The sequence below is a fragment of the Arachis hypogaea genome, chromosome 9, assembly GCF_003086295.3.
Source record: "Arachis hypogaea cultivar Tifrunner chromosome 9, arahy.Tifrunner.gnm2.J5K5, whole genome shotgun sequence".
In the NCBI taxonomy this organism is placed as follows: domain Eukaryota; kingdom Viridiplantae; phylum Streptophyta; class Magnoliopsida; order Fabales; family Fabaceae; genus Arachis; species Arachis hypogaea.
This window is the reverse complement of record NC_092044.1, coordinates 2,454,741-2,471,980: the sequence shown is the minus strand read 5'-3', so window position 1 is coordinate 2,471,980 and position 17,240 is coordinate 2,454,741. Positions and strand designations below refer to the sequence as shown.

General features: G+C 32.1%; 3 protein-coding genes across 3 annotated transcripts; 1 reads left to right on the top strand and 2 right to left on the bottom strand.

The window, feature by feature from the left end:
- Positions 1-896: 896 nt before the first annotated feature.
- On the bottom strand, positions 897-4,052 carry LOC112709874 (putative disease resistance protein RGA1). Its single transcript, XM_025761860.3, has one exon. It carries the CDS (start codon positions 4,050-4,052, stop codon positions 897-899), a length of 3,156 nt encoding a protein of 1,051 aa, XP_025617645.1.
- A 6,031-nt stretch (positions 4,053-10,083) lies between these two features.
- Positions 10,084-11,460, top strand: LOC112712770 (UPF0481 protein At3g47200-like). Its single transcript, XM_025765691.1, has one exon. It carries the CDS (start codon positions 10,084-10,086, stop codon positions 11,458-11,460), a length of 1,377 nt encoding a protein of 458 aa, XP_025621476.1.
- Positions 11,461-11,931: 471 nt separating this feature from the next.
- On the bottom strand, positions 11,932-15,460 carry LOC112709873 (UPF0481 protein At3g47200-like). Its single transcript, XM_025761858.2, has 2 exons — positions 15,382-15,460; positions 11,932-13,564 (listed from the first exon to the last, which is right to left on the bottom strand). The coding sequence occupies exon 2, from the start codon at positions 13,517-13,519 to the stop codon at positions 12,125-12,127; it is 1,395 nt and encodes a 464-aa protein (XP_025617643.1). The 5' UTR covers positions 13,520-13,564; positions 15,382-15,460; the 3' UTR covers positions 11,932-12,124.
- Between the last annotated feature and the right edge of the window lie 1,780 nt (positions 15,461-17,240).

Sequence of the window (17,240 nt, the reverse complement as noted above, 5' to 3'; positions counted from 1 at the left end):
TATTATAGAGCTACCAATGGCTTGAATTTCTTTGTTTGGTAGGATAAGGAAAATTAATCAAAATATCCCTAACTTGTTAAAATTCCAGATTTAAAAGAAGTGATTCTCTTGTATTATTAATAAATCATAGTGTTTTATGCATAAAAAAAAGACAACTCAGTTGTTGCTTCAATGGATAGAATAAAAAAAAAAGAAATTATAAAATTGAAGAGAACATTTATATATTGCACTGCTGTGAATGACTTGTAATTCCATTTGTACATGCTAAGAATGACTTGACTTGTTACTGACTTAATTATAGTAGGAATTGGATTATATCCGAAGCATCAAGAATAATATGGACAATTAGCGAGTAATAATAATTGAAAATTTGAAATTAAAAAATCATTATTTTTGAAGTCTTCCATAAAAAAACAAATTAGCATAAGATCAATGAAGGACACAAATTAAGAACTACTAAAGGGGCCAATTTCAATTTCTATGATTTGATCATTTATTTTTGCCAAGATAATAGATACTCATTTTTGTGGCTAATGGCTAAAAGATAAATGAATATATAAGTTGAAACTTGAAATTGGATAAAAGCCCATCATCAAATTTAAAATCTACTGCCATATGAAAAATTAAAATCCTGCGTATTTTAAACTAATAACTTAAAAATAGCAACGGAGAACTTGAGGTGAGTTTCACATCCTTTCCATATCCTGAAAATTGAAAAGTAAATACAAGATTTTTTTTTTTTTGGTTCTGTAATTTGAAAGAGCAGTAAAAATGAAGATAAAATAGAATACAAGATATTGAAACCATGATTATGCAAATACACAACAAAATGAAAAGAAAAGAAAGTAATGAATAAGCAGTGTATAAACTAAGAATACAATAAATACATACAATGATTACCAGTTATCTACATGGGGAACATGTGCTATCTTGTGCCAATCCTCCCCTGTTCCTTCCTTACACCGCTCTTTCAACTTTCGGCAGCCAACAATACTCAAATATTGAAGTGAAGTTAAGTGCCGGACACCATCAGGCAAGGATCCCAAACTCGTACACTTGTTAATTGACAATCGTTGAAGTGAAGATAACCCTTCGAAACCCTGTTCTGGTAAACACTCCAGCTTTTCACAGTCAAAGATGGTTAGATGAGACAAAGCAGTGAGTTTTGTGATGTCAGATGGCAGTTCCTTCAATTCTCTGAAATATTTTATTTCCAGAGTTGCAAGAGAGGTCATGTTGTTCATGATTCCTTCTGGGAAGCACGACACTTCATCACTTCTATAAAGACGAAGTTGGTTAAGACTGTTGAGATTAGAGATTGACTTCAGTTGCTCATTGCTACAATAGGAAACAGTGAGGTCCTTAACACTTGGAAGGCATGGCAATTGCAGTTTAGGGCAATCGCTGATTTCTATTTTAGAAAGAGAGGGGAACATGTGTGTTGTTTCCCGTTCCATCAACCTCTCCACGTTTGGCAAGTAGGACAAATACAATTCCTCCAAAGCTGGGAATGGCATTGCTTCACCACCATCATAACTTTCATCTTTCTGAATGTACTGCACATCCTTCATGCCACTTTGCACAACAAGCTTCTTCAGATTTGGAAGTTTTCCCACTGGAGGAAGACGCTTGCACTTTCCACAATACACAAGTCGAAGAGAAACTAAATTGTTGTTTCCCATCCAAGTTGGCCAATCTAATCCCTCATAGTCTTGTATCGTCAACAGTTCGAGTGTGGAGTGAGGTTGAAGCGCTTCAAGTACTTCTTCTGCTCCCACTCTCAACTTCGTCTTATCACCACTTTTGGACCATGACAAGGTTAGTTCTCGAAGATCTTGTTTACCCTTCAAGTTGGCATGTTCATCTTCAGATATACTCCCAATGTTTCCTAGGCCTTCGATGATTAGCTTTCCTCCTAGATTCAAATGACGTAACTCTTTCAAACTATGCCCTTTCTTGCATTTCACAATGTATTTACTTAGCGTTCTCAATTCACACAGTTTTTTAATGTCTGGACACATTTCAGATAGTGAATAACAAGGATCAATGACAAGATGTCGGAGATTTTGCATCCTCGTCAAGTGTTTCGGTAGACGGCTAAGAAAAGGCAACTGTATTAATTTCAAGATTTCCAATCTATGCAAATTGCAAATACTAGCAGGCAAGCTCTTTATATCCAAATCACGAAGTTCCAAATACCTCAAGCAACTTAAACTCCCAAATGATGGTATCTTTGTAGGATATATGCACAAAACCCGAAGAGAATGATTTGTTGGAACCAATCTAGAATTGAAGGGAAATGGAGCTGAATCCAGTTGATACATAGTCCGCAAGGATTCAGCATTTTCAAAGGCTCTCTTCTTGAATTGATCTTTATAAATGCCGTGAAAAACAATATGATGGGGGTTTCTTGAAGAATCATTAAGGTTTTGTTCTTCCAAGCATATATACTCTTGCTCTGAAATTGATTGAGCAAGATCATGGACTAAATCATGCATCTTGAAATAAATCTTGCCAGAAAAATCATCACTCTTCACATCTTGGAACAATGATTTTTGGTATAATTCATTCCAAACCATGTTGCCAACCTCCTCTACCTCCAAGTTTGGCCTCGATGAAATGAATCCATTAGCCATCCAAAGATAAATCAATTCTTGCTTCTCGATTTCTGTATCTTTGGGAAATACGGCACAGAAAGCAAAACACTGCTTTAGAGTTGGTGTTAAACAAGAGTAGCTTAATCTCAAGACAGGCATGATATCATTCTCATCTGGTAAACTCCAAAGCTCACTTTTCTGAACTTCAAGCCATTCTTTTTTTGTACTTCTTGAGTGCATTACAGCTCCTAAAGCCAGTGCTGCAAGAGGTGATCCTCCGCATTTCTTGACGATCTTCTTGCCTATTGCTACAAGCTCTGCACGCTCTTCTTTGTCAGCTCCAAATGCGCGCAGTTTAAACAACGACCAACAAGCATCATCGGATAGACGGTCCAAATGATGAGCTTGGCATGCTCCCATAATTGTTGCAACATCCTCATCGCGAGTGGATACTAAAATGGAGGAGCCTTTAGATCCACAAGACAATACAGATCTTAACTTATCCCATTTGTCTTGGGTTAATCCCAATTCCATTTCTTGGCTTCTTTTCCAGACATCATCTAAAACCAACAAATACCTTTTACTTTGTAGCAACACTTTCACTTTTTTCTCCATTTCTTCTAAATTCATGACCTCAGACTTGTCCACTTCCATAGCTTTTAGAATGGAACGCAAAATAGTCTCCCTAGTAAAATCCTCAGAAACACACATCCAAATCTTCAAATCAAAATTGTTACCTACTTGCTGATCGTTGTAGACCATCTGAACAAGTGTTGTTTTCCCAAGACCACCTAATCCAACAATGGCATAGACGGAAAGAGACTCAGAGCTTTGTGATGAGCTAAGAAGAAAGTCCACAACTCTCTTTTTATCTTCATCTCGTCCGTACACTTGAGGAACGGCGATAGTTGAGCTCGTTTGGCGCCATTCAGCAACTTCACTTGACCTTTTCCTCACAACTTGTCTAAGATCAAAGTTGCTCCTACGTTGAGCAATTCGATCCAACCTCCCTATCATCTTATTCAACTTCTTCCCAAGCTCACGCCGATGAATCACCTTCTTTGGATTCAAAGATGAGAAGCACCCAGGTTGAGAGGATTGAGTAGACAACTGATCAAGGATATCATCCATCACGTACATTGCATTTTTAAGCTGCTGCAGCCACACCTTGAGAGGACGATTTGACCATTGTTTCTCCTCAGCATCATCAAGAACAGCTTTGATCAGTTCTAAAGTGAGTGTTAGCTCTTCAGCCTTTTCCCTGATTCCAAAGAAGGCTGCAAATTCATTCAGGATCAAAGGGGTCAATTTCTCCAGCACAATTTCAAGCAAGGTCTCAGCCATTTTCAGAAATGCAACAAATGAAGAAAGGAAGATAAATATGAGAGATTGGTTTTGCTTTGACGAGTGGAAATGGCTGTAGGAAACAAATGAATTGTGAATAGGAACTGTCATGTAATGCAAAATGGTGTCGGTGTTGAAAAAAACTCCAAGAAAAGTCAGTGGACCATCTTTTAATTTCTACCATTTATTCTTAACAGATATTTTCACGTCTCCTATAATTATTGTCTTCGTGCTCAGACAAAACAAAGAAATTATTGTTCTTGTATTGTTACTTTAATTCGTCTCACATCAGTAATTTTCGCAGTATGTTGATATCTTTTTCATTTGGAGGCCCTCTCTATAGCTGTTTGAACATTTGGATTATTCAATATTAGAGTTGCAACTTGCAACTGAGTAATCCTCATGAGCTTTTGTTTGATACAGATTAACTAAAAATCGATAAGAATTGAGCTTTTTATGCTGAATTAGAATTGAACTTTTAGTTGCATGCTATATTAACACGTATGTGAGAAATGCAAAAATAGACAAAGTCAAACTATACATAACCAATTTTAGATCAGGTAAAAATTATTATATAGACAGATAAATAGAACAATTGATTGAAAACATGATCAGCATTCATGTTGTGAACACTTTGACCCGCAATAAATATAGTAAAAATAAAAACGAATACCAAACTCACTTTTGGTGTCTTGCGGATGCTTTCAAGATGTGTGTCAGAAACCTACCCAAATAAAACATATTGTAATAAGTGCATGGACTGATTTTTCTTCTCAAGTAGTTGAAGCTAATAATTCCCTCCTCCTAGACCAAACATTAGTACATTTCATAATAAATTTGCAGTTGGCTAGATTATTTGTTAGGTCAAACAGTAGTCAGCTTTCTTTATTCTTATTGATTTAAAAGAAAAAAATTTAAAAATTATTATTTTTAACCACAAATAAATAAAACACTAATAAAGGAACACTAGCAAGGAGGAACGCAAGAGACGGATGGTGTGTTTTTATGCGATTATTTAAAATATTTGGTTTGAAAGGAATAAAAGAATCTTTTAGAATAAAAAAAGGGGTCGACGAAATTATCTATCTGTCCTTTATGAATTATAAAGAGTGGTTAGGTGTGAATCATTTTAATTATTGATAGCAACACTAGAAATGACAAGGAAATAACTATTAGTGTTCTTTGCATTGGTTGATTTTTTCTTTATTTATATTATGCTGGTCCTATTTGTTATCTTCTTATATTTCACTTGTAGTGTTATAGTGTTGAGCTTTCTTTCTTTCAATATAAAAAAGTATAAAATTAATGTTATATTCATAAAAAGTGAATTTTGTTTAAAAAAATAACTGTTAAATTTGGAAAACTTAAATTATTATGATGATTAAATATTATTAATTAAAAAATTATCAAATTATTATTTGCTTCAAATTAGCTGGTTGATGTGTGTTGTTTAGTGTGCATATTTTTATTAATGGACCAAAGACATTTTAAGCCCGAATAATTATCAGCCTTGGATAAGAAAATTTTATTTTAAGTGGCTGAATTGTTTAATGTGATAGCAAAGCTAATTGGACCCAGAAACATGTGCACAGCTCAAGACAATTTTTTTTATAGGCCAACAAAGTCTTGGTCCGAATTGGAACAAGAAATAAAGAAAAGAACAAAAGCTTGGTTCGGTTACCTAATCCATATGGTTAATGGAATTCAAATTTTATTTCAATTGAATGTACATGTAGGTAACCAAAACTCTCAATTCAATTTTATTTAATTGAGCATTAAAAGCTTTGTCTCTTCTCTTTCCTCTCTCTTTTTTATTATTCGGTCACTTCAATCAGAAAAAGAAAAGAGAAGCAAGTTATCAGAGAAAGTAACAGTGAAACTATGAAAGAAAAAAATGCTAGGATGAAGAAAGCTTATGAAAAAGGAAGATCCGAAATAAGGCATTGCAAGATTTTTGTCATTGAAGACAAGATCTTGAAGAAGAACTTCAAGATTTTCCATACCAAAAAAAGAAAGGATCCGTCTCTATCAGAGAGAAAGATCTCAGTTGCAAAAGTTCATTTCCGCTTTTGTTCATCAAAGAAAGAAGATAGTATCTGGAGCTACGGATAGGAAGAAGCAAAAATGGAAGGAAAGAAGCACTCCTGGTCAGAGTTCTTTCTTGGAGTCAAAGTCAAGATCAAGGGTTCAGAATGAAGGAGTTTGATGAAAAAGGTTGAGAGAGGTAAATGCATGTTGGTTTTGTTTCGGTTTTCTCTCTCTCTCCTCTATGTTCGAACCGCTGCTACTCTGGGTTGGAGAAGAAATTGCCTGGTTCAACCGGTTTCAACCTTGAAAGCTTTCCCTTCTATATTAAGGGTGAACGGCCAATGGTTGAGATCAAGGAAAGAAAGTGAAAAGCACAGAATTCTCATAGCTACCCGAGCTTTTTGAGTTCTTCTCCTTCAATGAGTTTCATTTAGTTTCTTTTTCTTTTTCTTTTTCATTTAGTGAGATTTGTAAGAAAAAGCCAGTGAGAAGAAAAAGACAGTGATCAATATTAGAGAAAAAGTCATAGATGTCTCAGAGTTTCTTTGTACATCTTTCTGTTGTGTGTCATGATCCTGTGGGGATTCTCTTACAAGTTGGGCTAGTACTTTGCGGTTGAAAGCTAGGTTTTGAGTCCTAATCAAGTTCAGATTGGGTGTAGAATCTGGATTTGTCCCAAATAAAAATGGGTAATTCCTAAAGAGAAATTGGTGTTTGTAATGTTATGGAAAACATAGTAAAATTCCATCATTGATGGAGATTAGATCTAGGCCACATTGTACTTAGTGACTAAATCAGGATATATCTGGTGTTTATTCTTCTTCCCTACTTCTTTTTTCTGTTTTTGTTCATCAGGAGATAAAAACAAAAATATCTCTCAACTCGGCACGAGATAAAACAAAAGTGTCTCTCAACTCGACACAAGACAAAAAGCAGAAATATCTCCAGAAATTCTTTAAAAGTTCAGAAATTAATATTCAGCAAAAAAGAACTAAAATTCAACCCCTATTTTCTTAGCTACTAATTATATAACCAAATGATATTTTTTTCATTCTTTTAAAAACTCACGTAGAGTAGTAAGTAATTTTACTCCTTTTTTTACCGGGACACTAGAAAATTCTAAAATAGTAAAATCAAATCACTTTGAAATTTAATTGTAAAGATGTTTGGTAGACAAACATTATTATTAAGCCAGCCAAGTTTGCATAGTAGGTTCCTTTTGTACATACAACTATAAATGTCCTATTAAATATTGAGAAGACTTTTACTATGTACTCATGGCAATAGAATCTGAATCAACGGCTATTCATTCGGCTCATCTTCAGACGGTGTATGTTTATAGATACAAAAGCCAGAAATATAAAATTATATTTAATAAATAGAAAAATAAATAGAGATATCATGTTTAAAGATATTAAATTAATATATTTTATATTTATTCTAATAAAAAAGATACAGACAGGGACGGATTTAGAGGGAGGCGAGTAGTGGTCTCAGTCTCCAAAATTTTTAGAAACTATATTTATATATGAAATATGTATTTAGAAAAATAAAAATATTATATAATTTAGTATTTTTATATGTATTATTTTTCATTATGTGATAGATTTATGTCTTAATTGTTTAATTTACTAATATTTTTTACTTAACTAATTTAATATCAATATTCATTATTCATTCATCTTTATTTGCAGTCATGTTATACTCGAGTTTAACATTTTTTCTATGAGATTTAAAGGGAAAAAAGAGAATAGGACTTGTTTGTAAATATAAATTTTAAAAAATTATTGATGGTTTCAGTGGCTAAGAGAATGGAGGTTGAACTTGAATCTTAGCCCATTTTTCACTTGATAACACTTGCTGGTTTTTAAAATAACTTCTGGAGACTTTTTGATTTTTGTCTCGTACCCAGCCACGAGACTTTTCTTTTTTATCTCGTGACCTGGTACGAGATATTTTTCAGTTTTAGCTCCTATGCAGCAGAAACAGAAATGGAGTAGAAGAGAGAGAAAATTACACCCAGATATATCCTGGTTCAGCTGCTAAGTGCAGTGCAGCCTACATCTAGTCTCCATCACAATGATGATGGAATTTCACTATAATCATCCTTGATTACAAACACCAATTCTCCCTAAGAACTACTCTTCCTATCCGGGACAAGTCCAGAATCTAAACCCCAATCCTGAACTTGACTTGGTTACTGCCAAGCTTTCAACTGCTAAATACTAACCCAACTTGTAAAGGGATTCCCACAGAATCATGAAACATGATACAGATGTTCAAAGGACTTCTAAGGACATCTATGACTTTTTCTTTTAATTTTGCACTTTCTGCCTTTTTCCACTTTATGACTTTTCCATACAAACCTCACTGTTTGCCTTTTTTCCATGAGACTCAAGACAAGCAAAATTAAACAGAAAAATTACAAAATGAAAACATTGAAGGAGAAGAACTTCTGTTAGCTTAGGTAGCTATGAGAACCCTGTGCCTTACACTCTCACTCCTTGCTTCAAGCCCTGACTGTTCACCCTTATATATAGGAGGAAGCCTCCACGGTTGAAACCAAACAAACCAAGCTAATCTTCTTCTTCTTCATACAAATCGGTTCAGCCAGAGAGAGAGAAGAGGAAACTGAATATAAAACCCAACATGCAATTACCTCTGGTCCTTCCTTCGTCACCAATAATCATCAATCCGAGCCCTCCATCTTGCCTTGCACTCCAAGATGGACTCCTAGCCCTTGATGCTTCATGATGATGACAGCTTCATCTGCTCCAACTTCTGCCTCTTCCATCACGTAGCCACTGTAGCTACCTCCTGTGGTGGTTGAGCAAAATCAGAGTGAAGCCATCCCTCTAAGGATCTTCCTCTACTGACCAAAATCTTCTTCATCCATTTTTGGGTATGGAAAAGCCAAGATCTCTTCACCAAATCTTACCATAAGTGATGAGAATCTCAACCACAATATACTTTTTGTTTTCTTTTTCTTGCCATCATTGTGATAGTCTTGTTACTGGCTTCTCCTTCTTTTCGGTGGCTAGGCTTAGCTTTCATGGTTTCTGTGATATGACCGAGAGAAGAAGAAAGAGTAGAGAGAGAGGAAAGAGAAAGAAAAAGCAAAGCTATGAGTGTTAGATAAATTAATTAGGTGCAACTCTTCATGCTTTGTGTAGTAGCATGTAAACTACACTTAATTGCCATCAAATCACTTTGACATTTTCTCTTTCATGTTTCCAAGGCAATTAACCCAAGCAAAGAAAATTTGAAATTCACCACATGATGGAAATGGAATCCGTTGGAAGCATGAGGCAAAAACATTTGCTTCCTCTCTCAATTGGTTTCGGACCAAGCAAGTAAAATAATTTGGGTTTGTATCAATAATAATTCAAACTGGCCCAACTAATAAAACATTTCAGCCAACATTCATATGACAAAATTGCATAAGGCTAAAGTTTGATCTTATTGGATTTAGGATCTTTTCTTTTCTTTTCGGCTCAGTTAACCACAAATTGCTTCAGCCACTCAATATAACATTTTTACTCGAAGTTGAATGCACTGGGCCTGTTTCCTAAGCTATTGGCCCAATTAGCATAACCATAATTTCAGTCATCACAATAAATTAATATCAAGGTTGAGTATATGGATTCATGTTGGGCTAGCCAATTTTTCTGCTCAACGCCAAAATCTGCATAACAAAATTATTTAAATTAGCAATTATCAAATTTATTATTTTGCAATTAATTATTTTAATAATATTTGATCATCATCAAATTAGATTAGAGTTTTTCAAACTCATTAATTATTTTAAGATATATTAAAATTATATTTAATAATTTTAGATAAAAAATTTAAGAACTTGTAGAATTTATTTGTTTTAACTAGTATTTTTAGCCATCAGTCCAATCTATTTAATCTAACAATTTAATAAAATACTTTTAACTTATACTTTTAAATATTATTGACTAACTACTAATTGAAAATAATAAATTTTACTAGTATTTTAATTCGTACTTTTAAATGGTACTACTTAATAGTCTCATATAGTGATACCATGTAATTGTTTGCCTTGAAAATATAAACGTTGCAGATTGAAGCAAAACCTGGTCATTGGAACATGGCCAGAGACAATTCAGAGGAGGAAAATGCAGCAAGACTTGTTGAACTGGTGAATCAAAGATTCGAAGATAATCAAAATTCAACTCCCAAGATACAAAGAGTTCCTCTATTTTTGCGTCAAAATCCACACTTCTATAGGTATTGCACACCCAAGACGATATCATTTGGTCCCATCCATCATCGCAACCAAAATCTGAAGCAACAAGGACAACACTTGAAACTTCAATGGACATCCCTCTACATTGAACAATACAGTAAACTACCTACTTTTAACGGTAACAAACAAACCGCCGCAAATTATTTGTTCGGAATTGTACAAAATAACATAGAGGAAATAAAGGAACTCTTCTCTAAGGATGTGCTTGAAGACTATTGTAATAATGAACTGATATGGATGTTGTTTGAGGATGGATGTTCTTATCTCTTTTGCTTGGAGAATTTTGACATTGAGCATCCAGAAGCTCTGAATCTAAAGGTTGATCAATGGATGTATATTTGGCGAGATATGACCTTGCTAGAGAACCAACTTCCAATGAAGCTGTTGAAGCTGCTCAGCACAAAAAAAGGATCTGATTTAGAGCATTTACTCTACAATTTTGTTACAATGGGTGCTGTAAAGAGGAACTGTACGGTGATGATTAGACTTGCATATACAGCTGAATCAGTTCATCATCTGCTGGGTTTTGTTCGATCTTACTTTGTTGGTGAAACTGAAATGGAGACTGAGAAAATAGGAAGTGATTTGATGGCTCATCTTCCTCTTCTTCCTCATCCTTGGCTAACTTACAAGAATGTCCGTGATCTTAAAAAATCTGGGATTCGAGTTGCGAAGGCAGAGAGTCCTGAATGGAAATGGAATAACTTGTCTTTCACGTCAAGATGGTTTAGCGGCAGATTGAGACTTCCTGTTTATGTGTACAATGATGTCACGCCTTATTTCTTTCGAAACCTGATTGCGTATGAGATGTGTCCAGACTTTTGTAGCAGCTTCGAATGTTGTTCAATCTTTTGTTTCATGGATTCTTTGATTGATGATGCTGAGGATGTGAAGGAGCTTAGATCAGCTGGTGTTATCCAAAATTTGCTTAAGAGCGATCAAGAACTGGCGGATTTTCTTAATGATATTGGCCATGAATTGCCTACCAAAATATTTAATCATCTGAGGAGCGATGCTGCCCCTTTCAGCAAGAAATATATTCAAGTCAAGTTTCAAATTGAAAGACATTACTCAAACAAATGGAGGACTTGGTTGGCTGAAGCACGCAGTACTTATTTCAATTCTCCATGGTCTTTGCTTGCTTTTCTAGCTGCGTTTACAGCATTAGTTCTCACTTTTATTCAAACATGGTATGCCGTGCATTCTAAAGATCAATGAAAATTCGTTCGATAACACAAGCTTTTTCTATATGTAAACGAAAAACAATTACAACCTCTTGTTTAATGCAAAGATTACAACACCACTATTTTAATTTAAGTCCCTATTTGTTAAATAGCAAGTGTTAGTACTGAGTAGCATAAAGAATTAGTTGCATATAGAAGAAAATTAGAAGGAGTGAGAGATTATAAGAGTCCATCAACGTGATGCCTTAAAGTTTTGAGTTGTACGTGGCCTAACCTGGCTTGTGGATGCTTCAATTCTATTTTGCTTCAGCATACTCAATGGCAGAATGTTGACGTTAAGTGTCTAGAATCTCTGAATCTAAATCTATTTTCTTAATTTTGGATGATGGGTTCAGAAATCAGAATCCCAACAGGATGTTTGAAAAAGTTATCTGAAGAGAGATATGTAGTAGTCTATTCTGTCATTATTTGAATTTTGCTGTTTGGAATCAAAATGAGCTAGCCCTTAACGAACAATACTATATAAGCTTGAATTAGCAAACATGTTTTTCGATTACAATCATAAGTAATCAAATAATGCATTAGAAAACAACTCGAGGTACACACTTTTTTTTTTGTTTAAGAATCTTAGATGCAAACCATGATCAGTGTGGGTCACACACACATATACCCGGACCCTTATTATTTAAATATGGTAACTAATTTTTAGGAGAATGTATGGTATACCATGTTTGAAGAACAGCGAGAATTAATCCTAAAAGTGCAGCCAGAAAGGCAAGCAGAGACCAGGGAGAACTGAAATAAGTACTCCGTGTTTCAGCCAGAAAAGTTCTCCATCTACTCGAGTAATGTTGTTGAATTTGACGCCTCACTTGGATATATTTCTTACTAATGGGGATAGCATCGGTTGTGTATATTTGATTGAACATTTTAGCGGGAAAGTCATTCCCAATATCATTAAAGAATTTGGCCACTTCTTCATCACTTTGAACCAAATTTTGGATAACACCAGCTGATCTAAGCTCCTTCACATCCTCAGCATTATCTATCAAGGAATCCATGAAAGAAAGGTAACAACAACATTCGAAGCTGTTGCGAAAGTCCGGACACATCTCGTATGCAATCAAGTTTCGAAAAAAGTAAGGCGTGACATTGCTGAATACCCACAAAGGAAGTGTCAATTCTCCACCAAACCATCTTGAGGTGAAAGTGATGTCATGCCACTTCCATTCATCACTCTTGTTTACCTTAACCTGGATCCCTGATTTTTTCAGATCACGTATGTTCTTATAAGTTTGCCAAACTAGGGAGGAACGAGGACGAGGACGAGGAGGAGGAGGAGGCATCTGAATACCACCATTTTGATTTGGGACATTCTGTTCAATCTCTGTATGAAAGTAGGAGGAGCGAAGAAAATCAAGTATATGATTTCTTATAGGGATTGTGATCGTTGTCATTCTACTCCGCTTTCCTTCGCCCATGCTCATAAAATTTATGATTAAATACTCCAAGTCAGCACCTTGTGTTTTGCTCAGCAACTGCAGAAGTTTGATTGGAAGTTGGTTTTCCAGCAATGGAATATCTCTGCCAATATACATCAGTTGATCAAACTTTAGATTCAGTTCTTCTGGATGTTGAGCATTAACGTGGTCCATGTAATAGAGCAAAGAGCATCCATCCTCAAACAGCATCCAAATCAGTTCTTCATCACTATACTCTTCAATTACATCCTCAGCAAACAGCTCCTTCAGTTCCCCAATCTTATATCCTACAACTCCATACAAATAGTTTGCTGCTTCTTGCTTGTTACCATTACAAGGACCTACTTCTTTACTGTATTCTTCAATGTAGAGAGATGCCCATTGAGATTTCAAGTGTTGACCTTGTTGCTTCAGATTTTCGTTGGCATGATGAATGGGACCAAATGATATCATTTTTGGTATGCAATACTCGTAGAAGCTGGTTTTTTGACGCCAAAAAAGAGGAACTCTTTGTATCTTTGGAGTTGAAGAAATTTGATTACTATCTTGGAATGTTTGATTGAGTACTTGGGCAAGCTTTGCTTCCCTTGCCACCTTTGCATCCTCTGCCATTGCAAATGATGCAGCAGCAACAATTAACGTTATTTAATTTGTAAGCTGCTCGCACCACAAACAAAAAATCAACATTTATTAACACTCCAAATTATTATTTTAGTATATTATTTTTTATAAAAATACTATTTGTACACTAAAATTAGTCACTAATATATTTATAATGTGTATTTATATTTCACCATATATTTTATACTAATAACGGATTTTAGTAGCTAATTTTAGTGTACACGTAGCATTATTTTATTTTTTTATCAACTCGTGTAATCAAATGGATAAGGAAGCTGCGTGTGTATTTAATTTAGGCAAAATTTTAGGCATTCTAAAACATAACAGTGTTTTAGTAATTTTAATCCATCATCTTAATTATAATATATATAATATAAATTAAAATAAATCACTACTATTAGAACATTAAGGGAATGGATTTTTTGAATTGTTAAAAAAATTGAGAGAATAAAGTATGATCTCTAATTCTTCATTGTTCTCTTTCTCATGTTTTTTCTTAGTCCACTTATAAAATTATTGGTGAGAGATTACACTTTACTCCTTCAATTACTCTCAATTATTAAAAAAAATTGAAAGGATCTACTCCCGAATATTCTTGACATATTTGAAATTTTTTTCATAGTTTATTAAAGGTTGAATTTCGGTGTTGGGAAAAAACTTTATTTACATTGCCAAATTCTTATGTCTAATGTCATCTTTTATTTTGTTAGTGCATTATGTAAAATCATATTAGATATATATAAAAATAAATTCTTAAATAAAATATTGGTATAAAATTCATATTAAAATATGAATATACATTAAAAATATGAAAAATCAAATATGTATATATACAAATACATAATAATTAATTTAGTCACTGATTTTTTATATACACATGTTATTTTCATCTCATAATCACCTTCTATTTCTAAATTTTATGTTTCATATAAAGTACATTTTAAATAAACCTAACATCTTCATCTTATGCATCTTTATTTCCGTCCCATACAATTTTTATTTCTTACTTGAATTTTTTTCAAAGAATTAAACACATATTTTAAAATATATGACAATATCAAAATCATAAGATAGAAAAAAAGGATTATAATTCATTATTCATAGATATTATTTTGTAAAAATTAAAATAAAAATGGACTAAATACCATAAAATCACTTATCCTAAAAAATTTAAATTGATAGAATGAGATACGTAAATAATTATATATTTATCACACTATTCTCTCACAAATTCTTTTTATGGATTTGCATAAATTTTTGTATAAACATTTTTGTTTATACAATTCTTTTCTTTTAGAATAACAACAATATAATTCTAAAATTTTAAATTATCAAAATTTTAATATCATGTTATGAAGTTATTTATTTTAAAAATTAAAATTAAGAGCAACTACAATAGCATATTTTTAGAATATCACTTTTAATATTTACAAAAAATGAACTAATTTAAAATTAAAATTCATATTGAAATTGAGACAATATCATTTTAATGAAAAATCAACATGAATTTGTCACTTATAATATTTTGATAGAATATAGATTAAGTATTGGAGTGATAAATTTTATATTTAATTTTAAATTATTATTTAAGATATGTAATTTCATAAATACTAAAAATAATAAATTGAAATTAAAATTAGTATTAGAGTTGTTCTAATAGGAGAAGAATATATATCTATTACTAAAAGTATATATGTACGTCATCGTTTTATAGACATCAATTAAGGATGCAAATCAATAATTTAATGCAAAGAAAGCAAGGAATGCAAAAGAATGGTTTCTGAGTTAAATCATTAATAACAAAAGAAAAAGGTTCATAGGAAGGTAGAAGAATATATAGGGTCATAACTTGCCTTGTAATGAGAGGAGAGAGATCAGAAGCGGGAGATCAGGTATTGTGTTTTGAGTTTGGACACATATATCATATTAATTAGTAATTGGATATATATATATATATATATATATATATATATATATATATATATATATATATATATATATCTTTCAAATTAAATATATAGCATTTATATACTTCATTTTAGGTTGCTTGATTGGCTTTATTTTATTCTCTATATATGGACATCCTTTACCCTTCTAAGCAAGCAATGTCGTGCCATGCTTAATTAGGTAAAAACTTTACCCTAATTTGAATTAAAAATAAGGTTTTAAAAATTGAATCAGTTATTAAATTTTTATTTTTAATATTGGACTCAAATTGGTGTAATCCACCAAAATATTCCAAAAATTATGTTTGATGCTATTGTGAGATTTTTATGGTTACAGAAAAACGTCATTATCATTTTTTCATCCACGTTATTATCGTTTCAACAAAATATTATCGATATTTCGCACAAAATGTCACTGACATTTTTTTCATCAATTAAAAAAAATAAAAAATATATAAAACATCGTTGTCGTTTTATATATAAAAATTTTATAAAATTTTTTTAACATAAAGCGTCAATGGTATTTTGTTATTATTTAATTAAAAATTATTATTAAGTGACAAAACGTCATTCACGTTTTGTTCTTTTAAAAAAAATGGATCAATGCATATCACAAGTTTATTTATACTATAGAAAAAAATGAGCCTCAGCTATTAAACTATTTTAATTATTAATTTACTAATTTAAAAATTTAATGGCGGTTCAACTAAAATAATCAAAGTTTAATAAAATAATATATAAAATTATAAAAAATCATATAAAAACGTGATTATATTAAAAGTACCATATAAAAAAATCAAAATCTTACATGTAAGTATAGCATAAGAGTCAAATAACAATAAAAATATCCAAATAAAATATTTAATTAACACGCTAAACACGTAGTTTGAATTTATTATAACATTTAGTGCATATTTGAGCACCATTATTTTGTTAAAAAAATATTTTTTCAATAAAAAAAGATTTTTTTATTTTTTAACATATTTGATAAATTTTCAGTAATAAAAATAAAAGCACTAGTAAAATTAAAATAAATTTTTTTTTGAGAAGTTGTAATTTACATCTTTTTTTAAAAGATATTTTTTAAAAAAAAAGATGTTTTTCATGTAATAAATAAACAAAAAAGTACTTTTATATTGTTATACCCAAACACAATTGATAAATAAAAAAACCTTTTTACATGAGATATCCAAACATAAAATTACTTTTACTTCTCTATAAAATCTTTTAAAAAAAATAACTCAAAAAAAAATATTTTCTTACAAGCTCACCCAAACAAACCCTTACTACAAGATTGTTAATCAAAACATCTTTTTCTCATATCCTTTACCCCATCAACACAACAAATATATGTAAAGTGTTACATTATTATTACTCTTTTCTTTTTTCTCTTTTTTCTTTTTTAAATTACAAGTATTTGGAGGCAATAAAGTATTAAAGATTCTATAAGAAATAAGACTCACGCAACAATATTGATTACTTTATAGTCAAAACTTGAACCGAGACCACCGATTAAAAAGAGATATTATCTTTCCCTATAATCAAATCATGCGTTAGGTTCAAATTTAATTTATATTACTTGATGAACTCCTCCACTAAAAGATCAACAAACTAAACTTAGGTGGTGCGTTGAAACTTCTTAGAAAGTTTCTTAATTTGTATTGTCTCTATTGTGGGACTAAGAGCAGTGAAATTTAATCCAATAATAATAAACATATACTAATATTTGAGAAATTAAACAACAAAAAATTAATCTAAATAATTTA